The sequence below is a fragment of the Pseudonaja textilis genome, chromosome 2, assembly GCF_049901715.1.
Source record: "Pseudonaja textilis isolate UNSWEBS1 chromosome 2, rPseTex1.2, whole genome shotgun sequence".
NCBI classification, from domain to species: Eukaryota; Metazoa; Chordata; class Lepidosauria; order Squamata; family Elapidae; genus Pseudonaja; species Pseudonaja textilis.
The window spans coordinates 4,799,315-4,816,050 of NC_141991.1; the positions used below are offsets into that span (position 1 = coordinate 4,799,315).

The following is a 16,736-nucleotide window of genomic DNA, read 5'->3' on the forward strand; positions in this document are numbered from 1 at the left end:
GGTTGGGGGTGCTTCATCACTGGAGTCTTTTTAAGAAGATACTGGACAGCCGCTTGTCTGAAATGGCATAGGGTCTCCTGCTAGAGCAAAGGGGTTGGACTAGAAAACCTCCAAAGTCCCTTCCCGCTCTATTTCCAATTGTGATTCCTTCAGGCCCTTCGGGTGAAAGCGAAGCTTGCAGTTGCGGCGGCGTCCGGGAGGGGGTGCCCGCGGGAGCGCCGCCGGCCGCAGTGAAGCAAAGGGGCGGGGACAGGCGGGAGCAGCAGCAGCTGCAGCCGCGCGGCCCCCACCGGTCAGCCGGGAGTCTCCCCCCCCCTCCCCCCAAGGCGGCCCGGGCTTCCCCGCCCCACCGGGCGGAACCCAGACGGGGATCGGCGGCCTCTGCCGTTTGCGGTACGGGGTTCCTTGCGAGCTCCGCAAGGTGGAAGAGCTGGGCGGCCGGGGGCTTCTTTCCAGGATAGCGGGCGGAGCGTTGCAAAAGGGAGGCCTCCCCTCCGTCCCGGGAAAAAGGCGCGCCGCTGCCCGCTTTGCAACCCCGATCCCGGAGCCTGCATCGCATCGCATCGCATCGCATTGTCTTGCATCGCGTGCGTCTCCTGCCGTTGCATTGCATTGTGTTGCGCCGCATCCTTTGCTTCCCAGCGCAGGGGGGGTTTCGGCGGGCCGGGCTCCGTACCGCGGAGAAGAAAGGAGCGATCTCTATCTTCCTCCGTCCCCGGGAGCGGGGTGGGGGGATGCCGATGCAGGGCCGCCGCTGAACTCTTGCACCCGGAGTGGGTGGGTGGGTGAGTGGGTGTGCATTCGCGCGCTGGTATTTGTGTGGGTGTGTATGTGCGCACAAGAGAGCGGGAGATCCCCGGCTGGAAGATCAGCCTTTGACTTTTTTTGTGGGAGTGGGGTAAGCAGAAGGGGGCCCGGGTTGGCCCTGCGGCTCCCTCCTCTTTCCCCAAATGAAGGGGTGGGGAGACCGCTAAAGAGAACTTTTTTTTTAGCTTTGTGTTATTGTTCTGGTTGGGGATTTCAAGTTTGCTGGAATATGATGCCCCGTTTAACAACATGGGCCTTTTGATGCACAAAAGTAGTGTGTGTGTGTGTGTGTGTGTGTGTGTGTATTTTTCGCGGGTACTTACACTGCTGAAACATTGCTACAACTTTAAAAGCACAACTATAATGACCTGGGAAAATACCTGAACAAAGCTGAATACCATACATATATATATATGTGTGTGTATATATGTATGTATATATATGTATGTGTATATATATATGTATGTATATATATATATATGTTTTCTTACGTTTTTGCAGGTATATATATATATATATATGGTATTCAGCTTTGTTCGGGTATTTTCCCACGTCATTATAGTTGTGCTTTTAAAGTTGTAGCAATGTTTCGGCAGAATCCCATCTGCCATCATCAGGCTTCTGTATTGTGTTTGTCTGTGAGTCAGACTTTTACAGTTGTTTTGGGAAAATACCCGAACAAAGCTGAATACCATATATGTAAGTACCCGCGAAAACTTAAGAAAACATATGTGTGTGTGTGTGTATACACATACACACACACACACACTATCATCTATATCATCTATCGTTTATATCTCTATCATCTATATCTATCTCTTATCTCTATCTATCTATCTATCTATCTATCTATCTATCTATCTATATCTTATCTATTTATCTATCTATCTAGTCTGTAAAGTGCCCTTAGGTTGTTATTCTGCTTGGGTGTATGGTAAGGTAGCTTGTGGGGTTTTTTTTCTAGCTCAAATGATGCATGTTTGTTTAGAACTCAAAATGTGAATCTTAGCAAATATCTGTTCTCTTTTTTCAAAATTTATTTTTTAATTTTAATTATGAGAATACAACACAGTACATCCAACTTAGCCTTGTTATACACATATACATTTTACTTCATCATTTGTAACCTCCTTATTTGATATATTAATTACTCATTAATCTAATCATAACTACTAATATTTCTACCTTGTCTTCTGCTATATAACCACTGATAAAATGTATTTCATGTTTTAAAATATTTAGATTCTGCTTTGTCTTTTATTTCTAAAGTTATCTGATTCTGCACATGCCATAATTGTTCTTATTATTTCTGTTTCTGGAGGTATGATTTCATTTTTCCACTATTGTGCATATATAATTCTAGCTCCCGTCAATACATGTATTATTAGATGCATTATTTCCTCCTTAAATTTTTCTGATGTATATCTGAAATACATATCTGTTCTCTTTTATCCTTTGCAGTCTCTAAGCTATTGGACAGTCTTGCCCGTTTATGCTAAAAAGTGATTGATCTGATAAATACATAACTCCCGGTTTCCCAGAAAGCAAACGGGCGAGAAAACATTAAAAAGAATTAGAAGAAAAGATCAGAAGAAACAAAGACTCTGGCTTTTCCATTCAGTCTGTCAAAGCAAGCAATTCAGGAACCACCTGAAAAGGTCAAAAAAGATCCATTCATTGGAATGGAGGAGCGCTGGGATACACAATGGGAGCCATTTCTCGAAACGCAACCCACCCACGCAGGCAGGCACTTGGAGGCTTCTCCCTGGGAAGACCCCAAGGCCTTCCTAGCCTCCTTCGAGCAGGTGGCCACGGCCTGCCGGTGGCCCAGAGCAGAGTGGGTGGCCCAACTTCTGCCAGCCCTTTATGGAGATGCGGAAGAGGCCTTTCAGAGCCTGGACGTCATTCATCAAGAGGATTATGAGACCGTGAAGGTGGCCATCTTGAGGGGAGATGCGGTGAAAAGCGAGGCCCAGCGTCAACGTTTCAGACAGTTCTACTGCCAGGAAGTGGAAGACCCACGGAAGGTTCAAAGCCATCTCGAGGAGCTTTGCCACCAGTGGCTGAAGCCCGAGAGTCACACCAAGGATCAGATCCTGGAGCTCTTGATCTTAGAGCAATTCCTGGCCAGCCTACCTCCAAAGCTTCAGGACTGGGTTCAGTCCAAGAGGCCGCAGACGAGTTCCCAGGCTGTGGCCCTGATGGAGACCTTCCTTAGGAGCCAGCCGGAAGTCAAATCCAAGCCGTGTCAGGTATGAATAGAATAGAATAGAATAGAATAGAATAGAATAGAATAGAATAGAACAGAACAGAACAGAACAGAACAGAACAGAATTCTTTATTGGACAAGTGTGATTGGATACACAAGGAATTTGTCTTGGTGCAAATGCTCTCCGTGTACATAAAAGAAAAGATACATTCATCAAGAATCATAAGGTATACAACACTTAATAATAGTCATAGGGTACAATAAGCAATCATAGGGTACAATGTACCAATCATAGGGTACAATAAGTCATACTAGGAAACAGTCAATATAGATCGTAAGGATACAAGCGACAAAGTTACAGTCACACAGTCACAAATGGGAGGGGATGGGCGATAAGGAGTGATGAGAAGGTTAATAGTAATAGTAGTGCAAACTTTATAGATAATGGTTCATGATGTAACTCTCCTTTAAATTCCTATTTACAGTGGGTATAAAAGAAGTCTAGATACACCTATTAAAATGCCAGGGTTTTGAAATGTCAACAAATCAGATTTAAGATAAATCACTTCAGAATTTTTTCCTTATTTTAATAGCAATAGTACTTAGACTTACATACTGTTTCACAGTGCATTTGTACATAAGCAGTTTACGGAGTCAGTCTATTGTCCCCAACAATCTGGGTCCTCATTTTACCCACCTCGGAAGAACGGAAGGCTGAGTCAACCTTGAGCGTGGTGAGATTTGAACTGCCAAATTGTAGGCAACTAGCAGTCAGCAGAAGAAGTCTGCAGTAGTGCATTCTAACCACTGTGCCACCGTATAAGCTGTAAAATTCAATTGAAAAACAGTGAAATCTTCCAAGGGAAAAAATAAAAACAAAAACTTACAATTAAGGTTGCAATGGTGATTGGGTGACCCAGGGTCACTACAACCAGTTGTAAGTGTGACCTTCGAGGATCAACTGCAACGAGGCCATCATAACATCCTCAATCAGAATAGAGGTGATCTTGGAGATCTTCAAGTCCAACCCCCTGATTAAGCTAGAGGCCCTATATCAGTGGTGGCTAACCTTTTGGGGCTCCTGTGCCAAAAATTGTGCGCGCACTTGCACACTCGCGCTCGCATGCCAGTACTCAGAAGGCAATGTGCACCCCCACCACGCCCCCTACGCATGTGCGCACAATCCCCCCACCCCCTGCTGCCCCCTTACCTGCACTGTGCCTGACAGCTGTTTTTCGGCTGGCTTGAGGCCTTTTTCGGCCTTCCAAAGGCTTGAGGAAGGCATCTGCAGGCTTCTGCAAGCTTTGTAGGCCGAAAACTAGCCCTGTTCCGTCACTTTCAGTATTTTCGGAAAAACGGGAAGTGATGAAATGGGGCTAGTTTTCGGCCTACAAAGCTTGCAGAAGCCTTCCTCAAGCCTTTGGGAGGCCGAAAAAGGCCTCAAACCGGCCAAAAATCAGCTGTGAGGCAGGCACATGAGCAGTGAGGTAAGTTTGCCTGCAGCTCGCGTGCCAGCATAAATGGCTGCGCGTGCCACAGATTCGCCATTGCAGGCCTATATCATTTTAGACAAGTCTCTCTTTAAAAACCTCCAGTGATTGAACACCCAGAACATCTGGAAGCAAGCTATTCCACTGGTTAAGTTGGTCTTGATGAGCCTCAAAGAAACCAAGGGCCTGCTGTGATTGTATGTGGGATGTGTGTGTGTGGTGTTGGTGCATGTGCGGTGTTGTATCTGTGTCAGGATTCCAGCAATCGCCCTAATGAAATCATGATTCTCGAGCCAAACTTCGAAAAACTTCAAAGGATTTATTAGAGGCGACCTACTGGCACTGCCCTATGTGAAGCCAACTCTGGCATCCATAATTTACAGTCCCCTGTGACCCTGTTTCCCCCCTTCCGCCTGGGTGTCTCATAAACCAGATTCTCCAATTGAGCATGTTCATGGGATGTGTGTCATCAATCACATTCTCCAATTAAATATATTCACGGGCAAAAGCTCTGGTATTTTAGTTACAATCTTTTTCATATATATATAAAAAGTTTTTTTATTTTTAACAACAAACATAGACAAGTACAAACATAAAACAGCAAAATAAAACCATCTTTTAATTGTACAGTGTGTTGGTTGGTATATAATTTTTGTGCACAATATATATGATCTTTTCCTCTTGAATTTAAATTTACATTCATATTATATTAACTTTCCATATCATATTATTATTACACCATCATTAAATTTAAGTTTCAAGTCCACATTATCCTTTAGAGCAAATCTCAATTCTTGCCAATTTTAATACATATTGAAAGTCATTCTAGTTAACAATCTTTTGAAGATAAGATTTGGAATGTACTTTCGCTTCCAAACCGCTGCACTCCTCTTCCACATTTCCTTCCTCTCCCTCCCCATTTTTTAATGGCAACTACTAAAACAGGCATAGGAATGTTTTATGAGTTGACAGTCTGTCTGTGTGTGTGTGTGTGTGTGTGTCAAAATCAGCTCTTCTGAGTGAAACTCTGTTCCCTATTTCAGGGGCCACTGAAAGGGAGGCATTTACATGAAGAGTCTGTGGAGACTGCAAACAGCGAACATGGTGAGAACAAGATCAATAAGGCAGGTAAGGGTTTCCCTGAAATATAAGCAGCAGCACGCAAATACTGTAATGTTTCTGAATTCTGTTTTGATATAAATAAAAATCAAGCTTTTTGTGTACCCTCATCTTCCTTGCTAGCCATTTTTAATTGAATTAGATTTTAATTTAATTTGTGTCCTTCTGACAAGCAAAGTCACTGGAAAATAGGAGGAGGAAGGTATTTCCTCCTCCTATTTTCCAGTGACTTTGCTTGTCAGAAGGACACAAATTAAATTGTTGTAATGATGAGGCAGTCGAGGTGTTTGATCATGATCAAATGAATCATGATGAACTTTATTGGAGTCAAGTCTTACATTTATACACATTTTTAGTAATCCTCTAACATTGGTTAACTTTAGTTTCTGCTCAGTTTTCGTTACTGTTTAGCATAGTAATTAACACAATTAATTATCTCTAGTTAAAGTCTAACATATGTTTACTTCCTCTCTCTAATCCTTCTTTACATTAGTGATTTTGTCTGCCTGAGTTGTATTTGCTTTGGAACCTTCATTACCTGAGGTTTGCCATCCAAGATAATGACATTCCTGCAATTACAACTCTATCTTTGTTGCCTTTAGTTACTTGTAAAATAAGTTATTTGTTAAGGACAAATTACAATGGTTTAAAGCATGAAAATCACGCTATGAAATACTTCAAACACAAAAGATGAATTGGGAATGTCACAATCTTGAAAGAAAAACTGCCTTTCCCAAAAGTTTTGAGACTAAAAGAAAACTCATCCACTCTAAACACCCAGATGCTTGCATGTGACTATCTTGCTTTTTCTTTTTTTTTAAAAAAAGCAACTATCTCCTGCTTTCAATTATTTAATTTTCATTATTATTATTTTCATACTGGGCTATGTCTCTCGACCTCCTGCAAAAAGCAGCCTAATCTCAACGTATTCCAATTCTAGGTTTTAGAGGACAGCGGATGGAGCAAATGCTGAAAGAAGGAAAATTTGGAAGTGCAGATTTAGAAGAGGAAACAGAAGGAGGAAAAAGGCCCAGTGCAATTCAGTCTGAGTCCGAGCAACAGCCATCCCAGAAGAACCAAAATGATCCATTTTGGGGGGTGGCAGAGAGCTGGGAAATCCAGTGGCAGCGGTTCCTCCAGACATCACAACCCCCTCCCAATAGATGGAAGAATCCGATGAGGTCAGAGGATTCCCCCTGGGAAAACCCCAAGGCCTTCCTGCTCTCCTTTGAGCAAGTGGCCGAAGCTTGCCGCTGGCCTAGAGAAGAATGGGCCGCCCAGCTCTTCCCAGCCTTGAGCGGAGAAGCGGAAGAGGCCGTTCAAAACCTGGAAATCCAAGAGCGAGAAAACTATGGCAAAGTGAAGGCGGCCATCTTGCGAGAGGAAGCCCTGAGGACGGAGATGCAACGCCAGCATTTTCGGCAGTTCTGCTGCCAGGAGTTGGGAGACCCCCGGAGATTTTACGGCCAACTCCACCAGCTGTGTCTCCAATGGCTGAAGCCCGAGAGACACACCAAGGAGCAGATCTTGGAGCTGCTGATTCTGGAGCAGTTCTTGGTCAGCCTCCCACCAGATCTCCGGATCTGGATCCGAGCAGGAAGGCCAGATACGTGTTCCCAGGCGGTGGCCCTGGTGGAGGACTTCCTGTCGAGCCTGCAAGAGGCCAAATCTGGATCCTGTCAGGTAGGATCTGAATTCCAGAACTGACGGTACAGAATCTGGATTAGGCTTCTGGAATTGCCAGCATATAATCTGATGCAAGGCTTGACACTTGTAATACAGTGGAACCTCTGGTCGTGAACACTTCCAAATAGAGTTCCAATCAAAAAAATCCACCCGATTTTTGAATTGGGGTCATGATTCAAAAATCGGGTGGTGAACAAACCTGGCCGCGGCAGATTCCCTTTCCGTGCCGATTTCCCCATCCGCGCATGTGCAGTCCATGCAATTTTTGTCCGTGCATGCGCAATCAGTCATGCTTCCAGTCATGACCAAACCGAGTTGCAACTGTAGTCATGGAACAGATTATGTTTGCAACACGAGGTTCCACTGTAAGAAAGGATGAAAGCCAGCTTTTTAAATGAAATGTATTTTTTTTTTAAAAAAATTAATTACAGTTGTCTATTTTCTACACAACTGTTTCCTGCAAAAAAAAAAAAAAACAGTTTAGAGGGAGGAAATTTCGCAGGACGGGGCGGTTGCTGGAATTGGGTATGTCTAGTTTAATGAAAAGAAGGACTAGGGGTGACATGTGACAAGAGCCTCGGTGGTGCAGTGGTTACAGTGCAGTACTGCAAACTACTTCTGCTGACAGCCAGCTGCCTGCAGTTTGGCAGATCAAATCCCACCAGGCTCAAGGTTGACTCAGCTTTTCATCCTTCTGAGGCGGGTAAAATGAGGACCCAGATTGTTAGGGGCAACAGGCTGACTCTGTAAGCCACTTAGAGAGGCCACTATAAAGCTATTCTTCAAAACCCCTGAAGGCAGGACAAGAAGCAATGGGTGGAAACTAATCAAGGAGAGAAGCAACCTAGAATTAAGGATAAATTTCCTCACAGTTAGAACAATAAACCAATGGAAACAACTGGCCTCCAGAAGTTGTGAATGCTCCAACACGGGAGGTTTTTTAAAAAGAGATTGGACTGGTTGTTATACCTTGAAATGATATAGGGCCTCCTGTTTGAGCAGGGGGGTTGGACTAGAAGACCTCCAAGGTCCCTTCCAACTCTGTTACTCTGTTTTTCAGCTTTGGGATGGTCAAACTCTTATATGGGAACTATGAGAGGTTTAACATTTTACATACAGCTACTCCTTGCTTAAGAATAGAAGAGAATTCTTTTATTGGACAAGTTTGATTGGACACCCAAGGAATTTCTTTTGGTGCAAATACTCTCATATACATAAAAGAAAAGATTCATCAAGAATCATAAGGCACAACACTTAATGATAGTCATAGGATACAATAAGCAATCAAATCATACTAGGAAACAGTCGATATAAATCGTAAGTATACAAGCGTCAAAGTTACAATCATACAGTCACAAGTGGGAGGAGATGGGTGATAAGGAGTGATGAGAAGATTAATAGTAATAGTAGTGCAGACTTTGTAAATAGTTGGACAGTTTTGAGGGAATTTTTTGTTTAGCAGAGTGATGGTGTTTGGGGGGAAAACTATCCTCGTGTCTAGTTGTTCTGGTGTGCAGTGCTCTATGGCGTCGTTTTGAGGGAAATTTATGTCCGGGATGTGAGGGGTCTGTAAATACTTTCACAGCCCTCTTTTTGACTCGTGCATATGCAGGTCCTCGACTGAAGGCAGGTTAGTAGCAATTGTCTTTTCTGCAGTCTTAATTACTCTCTGGAGTCTGTCTGTCCTGTTGGGTTACAGAACCAAACCAGACAGTTAAAAGTCTAGTCACTTAATGGCTGTTTGAAGACCTCCCCAGAAAGTACTTAGGATGCAGTATTGAAGTTGACCTCCCCCTGCCCCCTGCCCCCCCCATGGTCACATGATTGCATTTTGGGGCTTGGCACCTCGCTCACCTTCATGGCCTTTTGCAGCATCCGGTGGTCACATAATTTTTGTCGGGGTTGGGGTGGAGGGTTTGCTGATTTTCAATGTTTACTTTTGCTTTCCTGCCCCCCCAAAAAACACCTTTTGGGCAAAATAGATTCACTTGCCAATCGCCATGTTTGCTAAGTAACTGCTGCCAAAAAAAAAAAAGTAATAAAATTGGACACAATCGCACAATCTGCTTAATGACCGCAACGTCTTATGACGGGAATACCACACTCATTTATGTTCACAGCTTGGGGATTACCTACGCTGTTTTGGAACCTGTCTGATTCTGAGTAGCCCCCTGGGTAGCCCCCTCAGGGAGCGGCTGAGTTCTCTTTTTTATTTATGGCAAAATCCATCTGAATGGATCCATCTGTCTCCCTGTTTCAGGAGCTGCTGAAGGAAGATCCTGTGGATTTCGATCCTGGAGAGGAAGAACTCTTGGAAACAATGAAGAGGGAAAGAGTTGAAATGGAGATCAGTATGTTGGGTAAGAATTCCCAGGGAAAGAGGAAATGTATGAGCGTGTGACAAAAGAAATTGAATGTGTAAGATTTGACATACAGGATAGATCTGGCCAAGATCTCACCAGTTAAACCAGGAGCGTGGCTGATATTGGGGTGGTGGTAGTTCTTGGTGCTCTTTGAACTTGGTGTTATTTTACACTGTTTGTTAGGGATACACCCTAGCAGAATCTGCACGGCAGTCAGTCAGGCAGGCAAAATATATGAGATAAACGTTTTTGTAGCTTACACTCAGTAAAACAGATACACTGTGCTAGTTAAATAATTTACTCCAGTAATAGTTTTAGCATAGTCAAAACAGTCCATATATCATTCACTAATTCAGTCCGTCCGGGGATTATTCAGTTGCAAAGTCCAGTGTCGAAAAAGAGGTCAGTAAACTTACAAATATCAGTCCAGTAATATATCTCCTCGCAGTAGAGATATGAAGAAGTCAAACCTCCTTTTCATCCTTCAGCATTCAGCAACTCAGCAGTAGGGAAACACGCAGTTAACAAACCATCAATCCATCAAAACAGCAATCGTCAGGAATGGTCATCAATCCAACAAGTTCTCTTGCTCCCTCTTATGGCGGTTCAACACCGCACCCAAAATTACATGCTTTGCAGTTTAAAGTGACACACACTTAAACTTACTATCATAGTTTATATATATTATTTTACCCAAACTACGTTAGGTAACCTTGCTATTCCTAACGCTGTTTATATTATTTTATTTACACACATGGTTGGCTTGCAGTTGTTTTTATTTCTTGCACGCTCCCAACTATACTTGGGGTATGGTTCTTATCAGCTACCAGACTATTCTGTCCTAGTCCTCACCAAAAAGCACTCAGTCAAATTCTGAGTCCCCGCCAAAACCTCTTTATTTACAATAATGTGAATTATTTCATTCACAGTCAGCCAACAGCTTGGCAAACAGTCTCGCGAAGGTAGACTAATTATCTCAGACTTTTATCAATCCTGGAATGCTGCCCGGTAAATAGTTCCACACTCACTGTTGGCAGGGAAGGCTGGGTTTATAGACAAATCTCCACGAGGCTGGAACAAACGACCGAATGAGCGAGTTGTTTCCTGCAAAAGCCCCCTTCCCTTTTGCTCCTCTTTTAATCCTGATGGGAGGGGCCATTCATCGTCCACTTGTGTCCTTGCTCCCACATCGACCCTGAGTTCTTAATTGCTCCTTTCTTTTAGCAGATCTGCGTGTATGCAGGCTGGGAACCGGTTCCAGTTGTCCCCAGCATCATTGCTCTCTGAGCCCGAAGGCAGCTGATGACTGCTAGCCTGCTCTGGCTCCATCTCTGCCTCAGATGCAGATCCCTTATCTGAGCTTTCCTCAGTCTCCAAGACTGGCCCAGGTTCCACCCCAACCTCCTCACTACTGTCTGACTCTGCGGGCCACAATCCAGACGTTCAGCAGAGTGAAACACATTGGAAGAAAATTCCAACCAAAAGGAAGTCAAAGGCCTTGTGAAAATAAGTAATCAAGGCATAGTTAACAATTTTTCTCTTTCTCGGCAGGTAACGGATGGGAAAGTGGAGTTAAGATGGACGACTCTTTGGATGAAGATGAAAATCTGGAGGCAACCTACAGGACAGACTCCCCGAGATGCCCGGTTGATCTGCCGTTAAACTTCGAGTCAAAACAGCAGACCCAGGAGACACATATGGAGAATGAGAAGGAACATCTTTTGCTGGCAAAAAGATTTTCTACTGCTGTAATTGGAAAGACCACTTTATCCAGCAAGGATAAAACACGTTTGTTTTCCAAGTATGGTCGGAAGTATCACTACAGAGTGGAACTTGACATGATAGATTCCTCGGAGGACTTTGAAGAATGGCCCAGCTCAGAGGAAGACCTCCAGTGTCTTTCCGACTTCTGCGGAAAGGAAGAAAACAGAAGGCTTGAGAAAAAGTGCAAGTTTTCTGGGAAGAGAAATGGGAATCGTTTGAACAGATACCAGCGTAGTTATCTAGAAGAAGAACACGACCGTTCTCTCGAATACAGGAAAACCTTCAGTCATGCAAACTCACTAAATATTATGCAAGCCCCTAATGAGGCTGAAAGGAAAGTGTATGAATGTTCTCAGTGCGGGAAACAATTTGGTAAATTTAGTCAGTGGAATCAACATCAGAAAATCCACACCGGAGAAAAACCGTACAAATGTTTTCAATGTGGAAAGTCTTTCAATCAAGCAGGAAATCTCAAGACCCACCAGAAAATCCATACTGGAGAGAGACCCTATAGATGTTCCCAGTGTGGAAAAAGCTTCAATCAGGCAGGAAATCTGAAAACCCACCAAAAAATCCATACCGGGGAGAGGCCCTACAAATGCCCTCAGTGTGGGAAAAGCTTCACCCGAGGGATCCTTCTGAAGATACATCAAAGAATCCACACTGGGGAAACCCCGTACAAATGTCCCGAGTGCGGGAAAGGATTCAATGAGATGCGGAACTTGAAAAGACACCAGAGAATTCATACCGGAGAGAAACCTCACCGATGTTCCCAGTGTGGGAAATGCTTCACCGAGGCAGATGTTTTGAAGATACACCAAAGAACGCACACTGGAGAGCGGCCATACAAGTGTTCGGAGTGCGGGAAATGCTTCAATAAATCGGGGACTTTGAGGAGACATCAAAGAATCCATACTGGCGAGAAACCCTACAAATGTTCTCAGTGCGGGAAAGGTTTCAACCAGATGGGGACGTTGAAAAAACACCAGAGGCTTCATCCAGGGGAGAAACACTACAAATGTTCTCCAATCCACGCTGCAATTTATATCGGCGAGAAACCGCACAAGTGTTCGGACTGCGGGAAATGTTTCCGACAGGCAGGACTTCTGAAGAGGCATCAAAGAATCCATACCGGCGAGAGACCCTACCGATGTTCTCAGTGTGGGAAATGGTTCAATCAATCAGGAACTTTGAAGAGACATCAAAGAATTCATGCCGGAGACAAACCACCCCAGTTTCTCAGCGGTGGAAATACGCCAGTCAGGGAAGTGACTTGAAGAACTATCTGGACATTCATATTTCAGGAAAAAAGCCACGGATGTAACTAAAACCTAGTGGGAAAAACCTCCATGATCGGAATGTAGTAATTGAAAAATACAATCCATTGAGAACAAAGAGCGGCGGTAGAGTAGAAGAAAGAGTTTTAGTGTATGATTGGGATAAAGGCAGAGAAGTCCTCAACTTGCAACCACAATTGGGGTTGGAATTTCAGTTGCTAAGTGATGCGGTCAATAAACGAGTCACCATGGGACCAGATCTGATTTTACAACCGTTTTTTATCATGATTGTTAAGTAAATCTGGCTTCCCCAATTGACTTCACTTGTGGGAAAGTCACAAATTACAATCACGAGATACTGCAACCGTCATAAAGGCGAGACCATTGTCAAGTGTCAGAATTATCGTGTGATTGAGGAATGGTCATAAGTCACTTATTCCAAAACCGTCGTAAGTTGGAACTGTCATTAAAGGAATGGTTATAAGTCAAGGACTACTTGTAAAATCAATATAAATGTTATTGCCCTCCATCTTTCGCCCAAGCTATGAAATATGTAGATTATGCTTTCTGAAAGCAGAGAGAGATCGAAAATGTGGCGTTGAATTCAACTTATCGCTTAGGAGCTTTTGAAAAGAAAACAGAGAAAGGATCAATCCATTCATGGATACCATACAGAATAAAGGGACTTGTTCTCTCTCATTCCACAGGGCAAAACAGGAAACCATGAAATGAATGCTGGGACAAAAACTCCTAAGACATTCATTAGTAATAAAAAAAAATGGTCGAGCAGTCGGATCAATTGTACAATGAGATGATGGTTCACTAGAGGTGTCCGTTTGTCACGGACACTAATTGGGATTCTCACATGGAGCCGAGGTTGGACTTGATGCTCTTTAATGACTCTTTCCAGCTCTGGTTCCACGATTCCTGACAAGACCAAATGATGGTGAGTTTTGGGCCCAACTGTACCTGGCGGTTGGCCAATCTTTCATTTTGGCCGTCAGAGCTTGCGTAGCATCTGGAGGTTCTTCTGGATTCAACCTTCTGGACTCAAGTTCTGCTCAACAAGCAAGTGGCACATGGCTACAAAGGCTTTTGCATAAGTACATCTTGTGCATTTGTCACACTTTTCCCAACCCTATCGGGCCTTGCTCGCAGTCGGCCATGCCTTACACGTCTCTTGATTGGACTGTTGTACTGTACTCCAGAGGGCCTGCCTAACCCTAACCCTAACCCTTGAAGAGCATTCAGAAGCTGCAACTGATCCAATAGGAGTGCATGGCCCACATAATGCTCTACTGTCAAGCCCGAAACTGACGTGTAGCCATTTTATTTAGCCTTATTATATATTCTTTTTCTTTCTTTCTCTTTGCTGGTTAGGAGGGGGAAGGGTTTCAGGCTTGCCACATTCCTAAGGTGGGAGGAGTGGAGATAGAGTTGTTTAGGCTAGGTGGTTCTTCTTCCCGTGGGAACAAAAGCTGACCGTGCTGACACCTGGAGGTGGAGATTGATGACACCAGGAAACATTGATTTACTTCTATTGGGGGAATATGCCTTTGGGGAGCTGCTTCTAACTTCCAATATTATGTGGTGTAATTCCGGGTTGGGTCAGATCCAGAACGACAACAGACTCTGACATGTTGATGCTTTCCTAAATAAAAGAAATCGTTTTGGAAGATGGACTTGGCTCTTTTCTTTTTAAATGGATTTCATCACTTGGACACCTGACACCTACTATATGAGCTGCCCTCCCTCCCAAGATCCTTCAGGGTGCTGGTCATCACCTTTAAAGCCCTACCTGGCACAGGGGCCAAGTTTTATTTGCAGGACTGCCTGTCCCTGCTCCTCCCCTAATTCTGGCAGGGTGAGCGTACGCCATTAAACAACCCTTCAGTTAAACTGCTTCCTGGTGGGGAGACGGAAGCACTGCCTTATGGAACAGCCTCCAGCTCCCTCAAGATACAGATGATCAACCTTGACCTGCAGGAAAGCAGTGAGGATCTGGATTTCTCTCCCAGGTGCTAGGACCAGGATGTCGATCGTGCCGCCAAGATGTAGATTGATTGATGGAAGTAAGTTTTATCTGAACCCCTGCCATAGTTTTGAGTATTTGTTTTGTTTTGATCATATTGTGTTTTTTGCTCTTGCGTGCCACCTAGTGTCCTTTCTAATAGAAGGGTGGCTATGTAAGTTTGTTTAAGAAATAAAACTTTTTTTGTAAAATACATGTGTCTGTCTCTCTCTCTCACACACACACATACACACACACACACTGGAGAGAGAATACCTAAATACCTAAATGTTAGGGTATTCAAGTCAGTTCTGGGAAAAAAAAAGTACTCTATTGCAGGCCTCTCCAAACTTTACAACTTTAAAGACTTGTGGACTTCAACTTCCAGAATTCCTCAGCCAGCATGAGTGGCGGCTGGCTGAGGGATTCTGGGAGTTGAAGTCCACAAGTCTTAAAAGTTACAACATTTGCTGCTCTGTGGTATGGTAGAGTGCTGATAGAAATGCTCTGAATCCGTGGTGGGATTCAATTTTTTTTTTTATTACCAGTTCTGTGGGCATGGCAGGGGAATGATACTGTAAAAATCTCCAGTCAGACGTGGTATTTGTTGGTTCTCCAAACTACTCAAAATTTCCGCTACCGGTTCTCCAGAACTGGTCAGAACCTGCCGAATACCCACCTCTGACCTAGATGTTGAAGGGGGCTTCAGTTCAGTGCGGTGGTGTAGCTTGCTGTAAAAGAATTCATTCTCATAGTGTCAGGTTATTTGGCAGCTGTTTTAAAACAAGAGAAGTTGTTTTCTTACCGCTCAGCTGATTTCTTGAGACGAATAGGATGAGGTTACAAGATTTATTTATTTTTTTGCATTAGTCAACCTATCTCCCTAAGGAAAGACACTTCCTGCTTCAAACAGCCGTCCAACGAATTGACAAGAAGGCAGGTCTCTGATAAGAGGGAATATTAAGGCTGCTTATTTATAGAAGAGTCTTGAGCTCTCTGGGGACCAGCCTTTATATGGATGAAAGCACGAGGGTAGCTTGTGAGAAAGTATCATTTAAGACTGCCTGCAGGAAAAATTCCCAAAGTAGCTGAGAAAATCAGTCCTAGAGAAATTCATTCATCCCACAAAAAGAAAAGCCGAGGGAAAGGAGGCAGATTATCCGGAGGGTGGGAAGGTTTCCATTAAGGAAGATGCAGAGGACGATTCGATGAAGATGGTTCCTCAGAACTTTATTTCTCTGGATCCCTTCCCACTTCTGAATATTAGAAGAGCTTTTGTTTTCTATGAAGCATATTTATCAGTATTTACCATATTAAAAAAATATAATGGGTGCATTCATTGCCACTACCTCTCTTCACATGATATTTAATATTGTATTGTTTTTTAACATAGCCCAACAAATAATTTTGATGTCACAAACCCCTAAGTGTGTCTTGAGGAACCCCTACAGGTTCTATAGCCATGAGTAGTTTCTGGTGAAAACCAAAATAAATACATAGGAAGGAAGGTAGTCCTCATTTAGTGGCCACAATTGGGACTAGCAGTCGCTAAGGGAAATTCTGTTTATGATCTTGCCTCAGCTTCTTTCGTTTTAGAGACCTGTGTTCTGATCCAAACCCTTTTCCAATAAGACAAACACGAACCAAAGGGAACAGAAATCTTTTGGTTAAAAGATTTAAAAGATTAAATCCCTGGTTAAAAGGCTGCTGCAAACTAATTAACTTTGATAAGCACCAACCTGGCCAAAACTGTACGAGACTGCCAAGAATCACAGATAAAAAATATTTCACAACACAAGAATCTTCAAATACCAACTTCAAATACTGTAATGTCCACGAGGCTGAGTTTCAAAACGTCTTTGCTTCCTGAAAAGAATGTTCGCTTCACAGCTGCCTTTTATTTTCTTGAAGGAGGGGCCATTACCTTGCAGCGAGCCTTACTCCCGACTCCCCGTGCTGTTGCAGCTGCTCTTTTCTGCGAGCAGCCCTGTGTGCACACGCACTTGGCAC

General features: G+C 43.6%; 1 protein-coding gene across 2 annotated transcripts; it reads left to right on the forward strand.

Annotated features, from left to right (window-relative positions):
* Positions 1 to 240: 240 nt before the first annotated feature.
* On the forward strand, positions 241 to 14,930 carry LOC113438579 (uncharacterized). 2 transcript variants are annotated; one of them, XM_087927752.1, is made up of 6 exons: positions 241 to 777; positions 2,269 to 3,059; positions 5,550 to 5,634; positions 6,566 to 7,308; positions 9,572 to 9,671; positions 11,226 to 14,930. In XM_087927752.1, the coding sequence occupies exons 2-6, from the start codon at positions 2,490 to 2,492 to the stop codon at positions 12,713 to 12,715; spliced, it is 2,988 nt and encodes a 995-aa protein (XP_087783878.1). In that variant the 5' UTR covers positions 241 to 777; positions 2,269 to 2,489; the 3' UTR covers positions 12,716 to 14,930. The 2 variants fall into 2 exon arrangements, with proteins under 2 accessions (XP_087783878.1, XP_087783877.1); XM_087927751.1 differs by having other exon boundaries at positions 241 to 393.
* Positions 14,931 to 16,736: the final 1,806 nt, after the last annotated feature.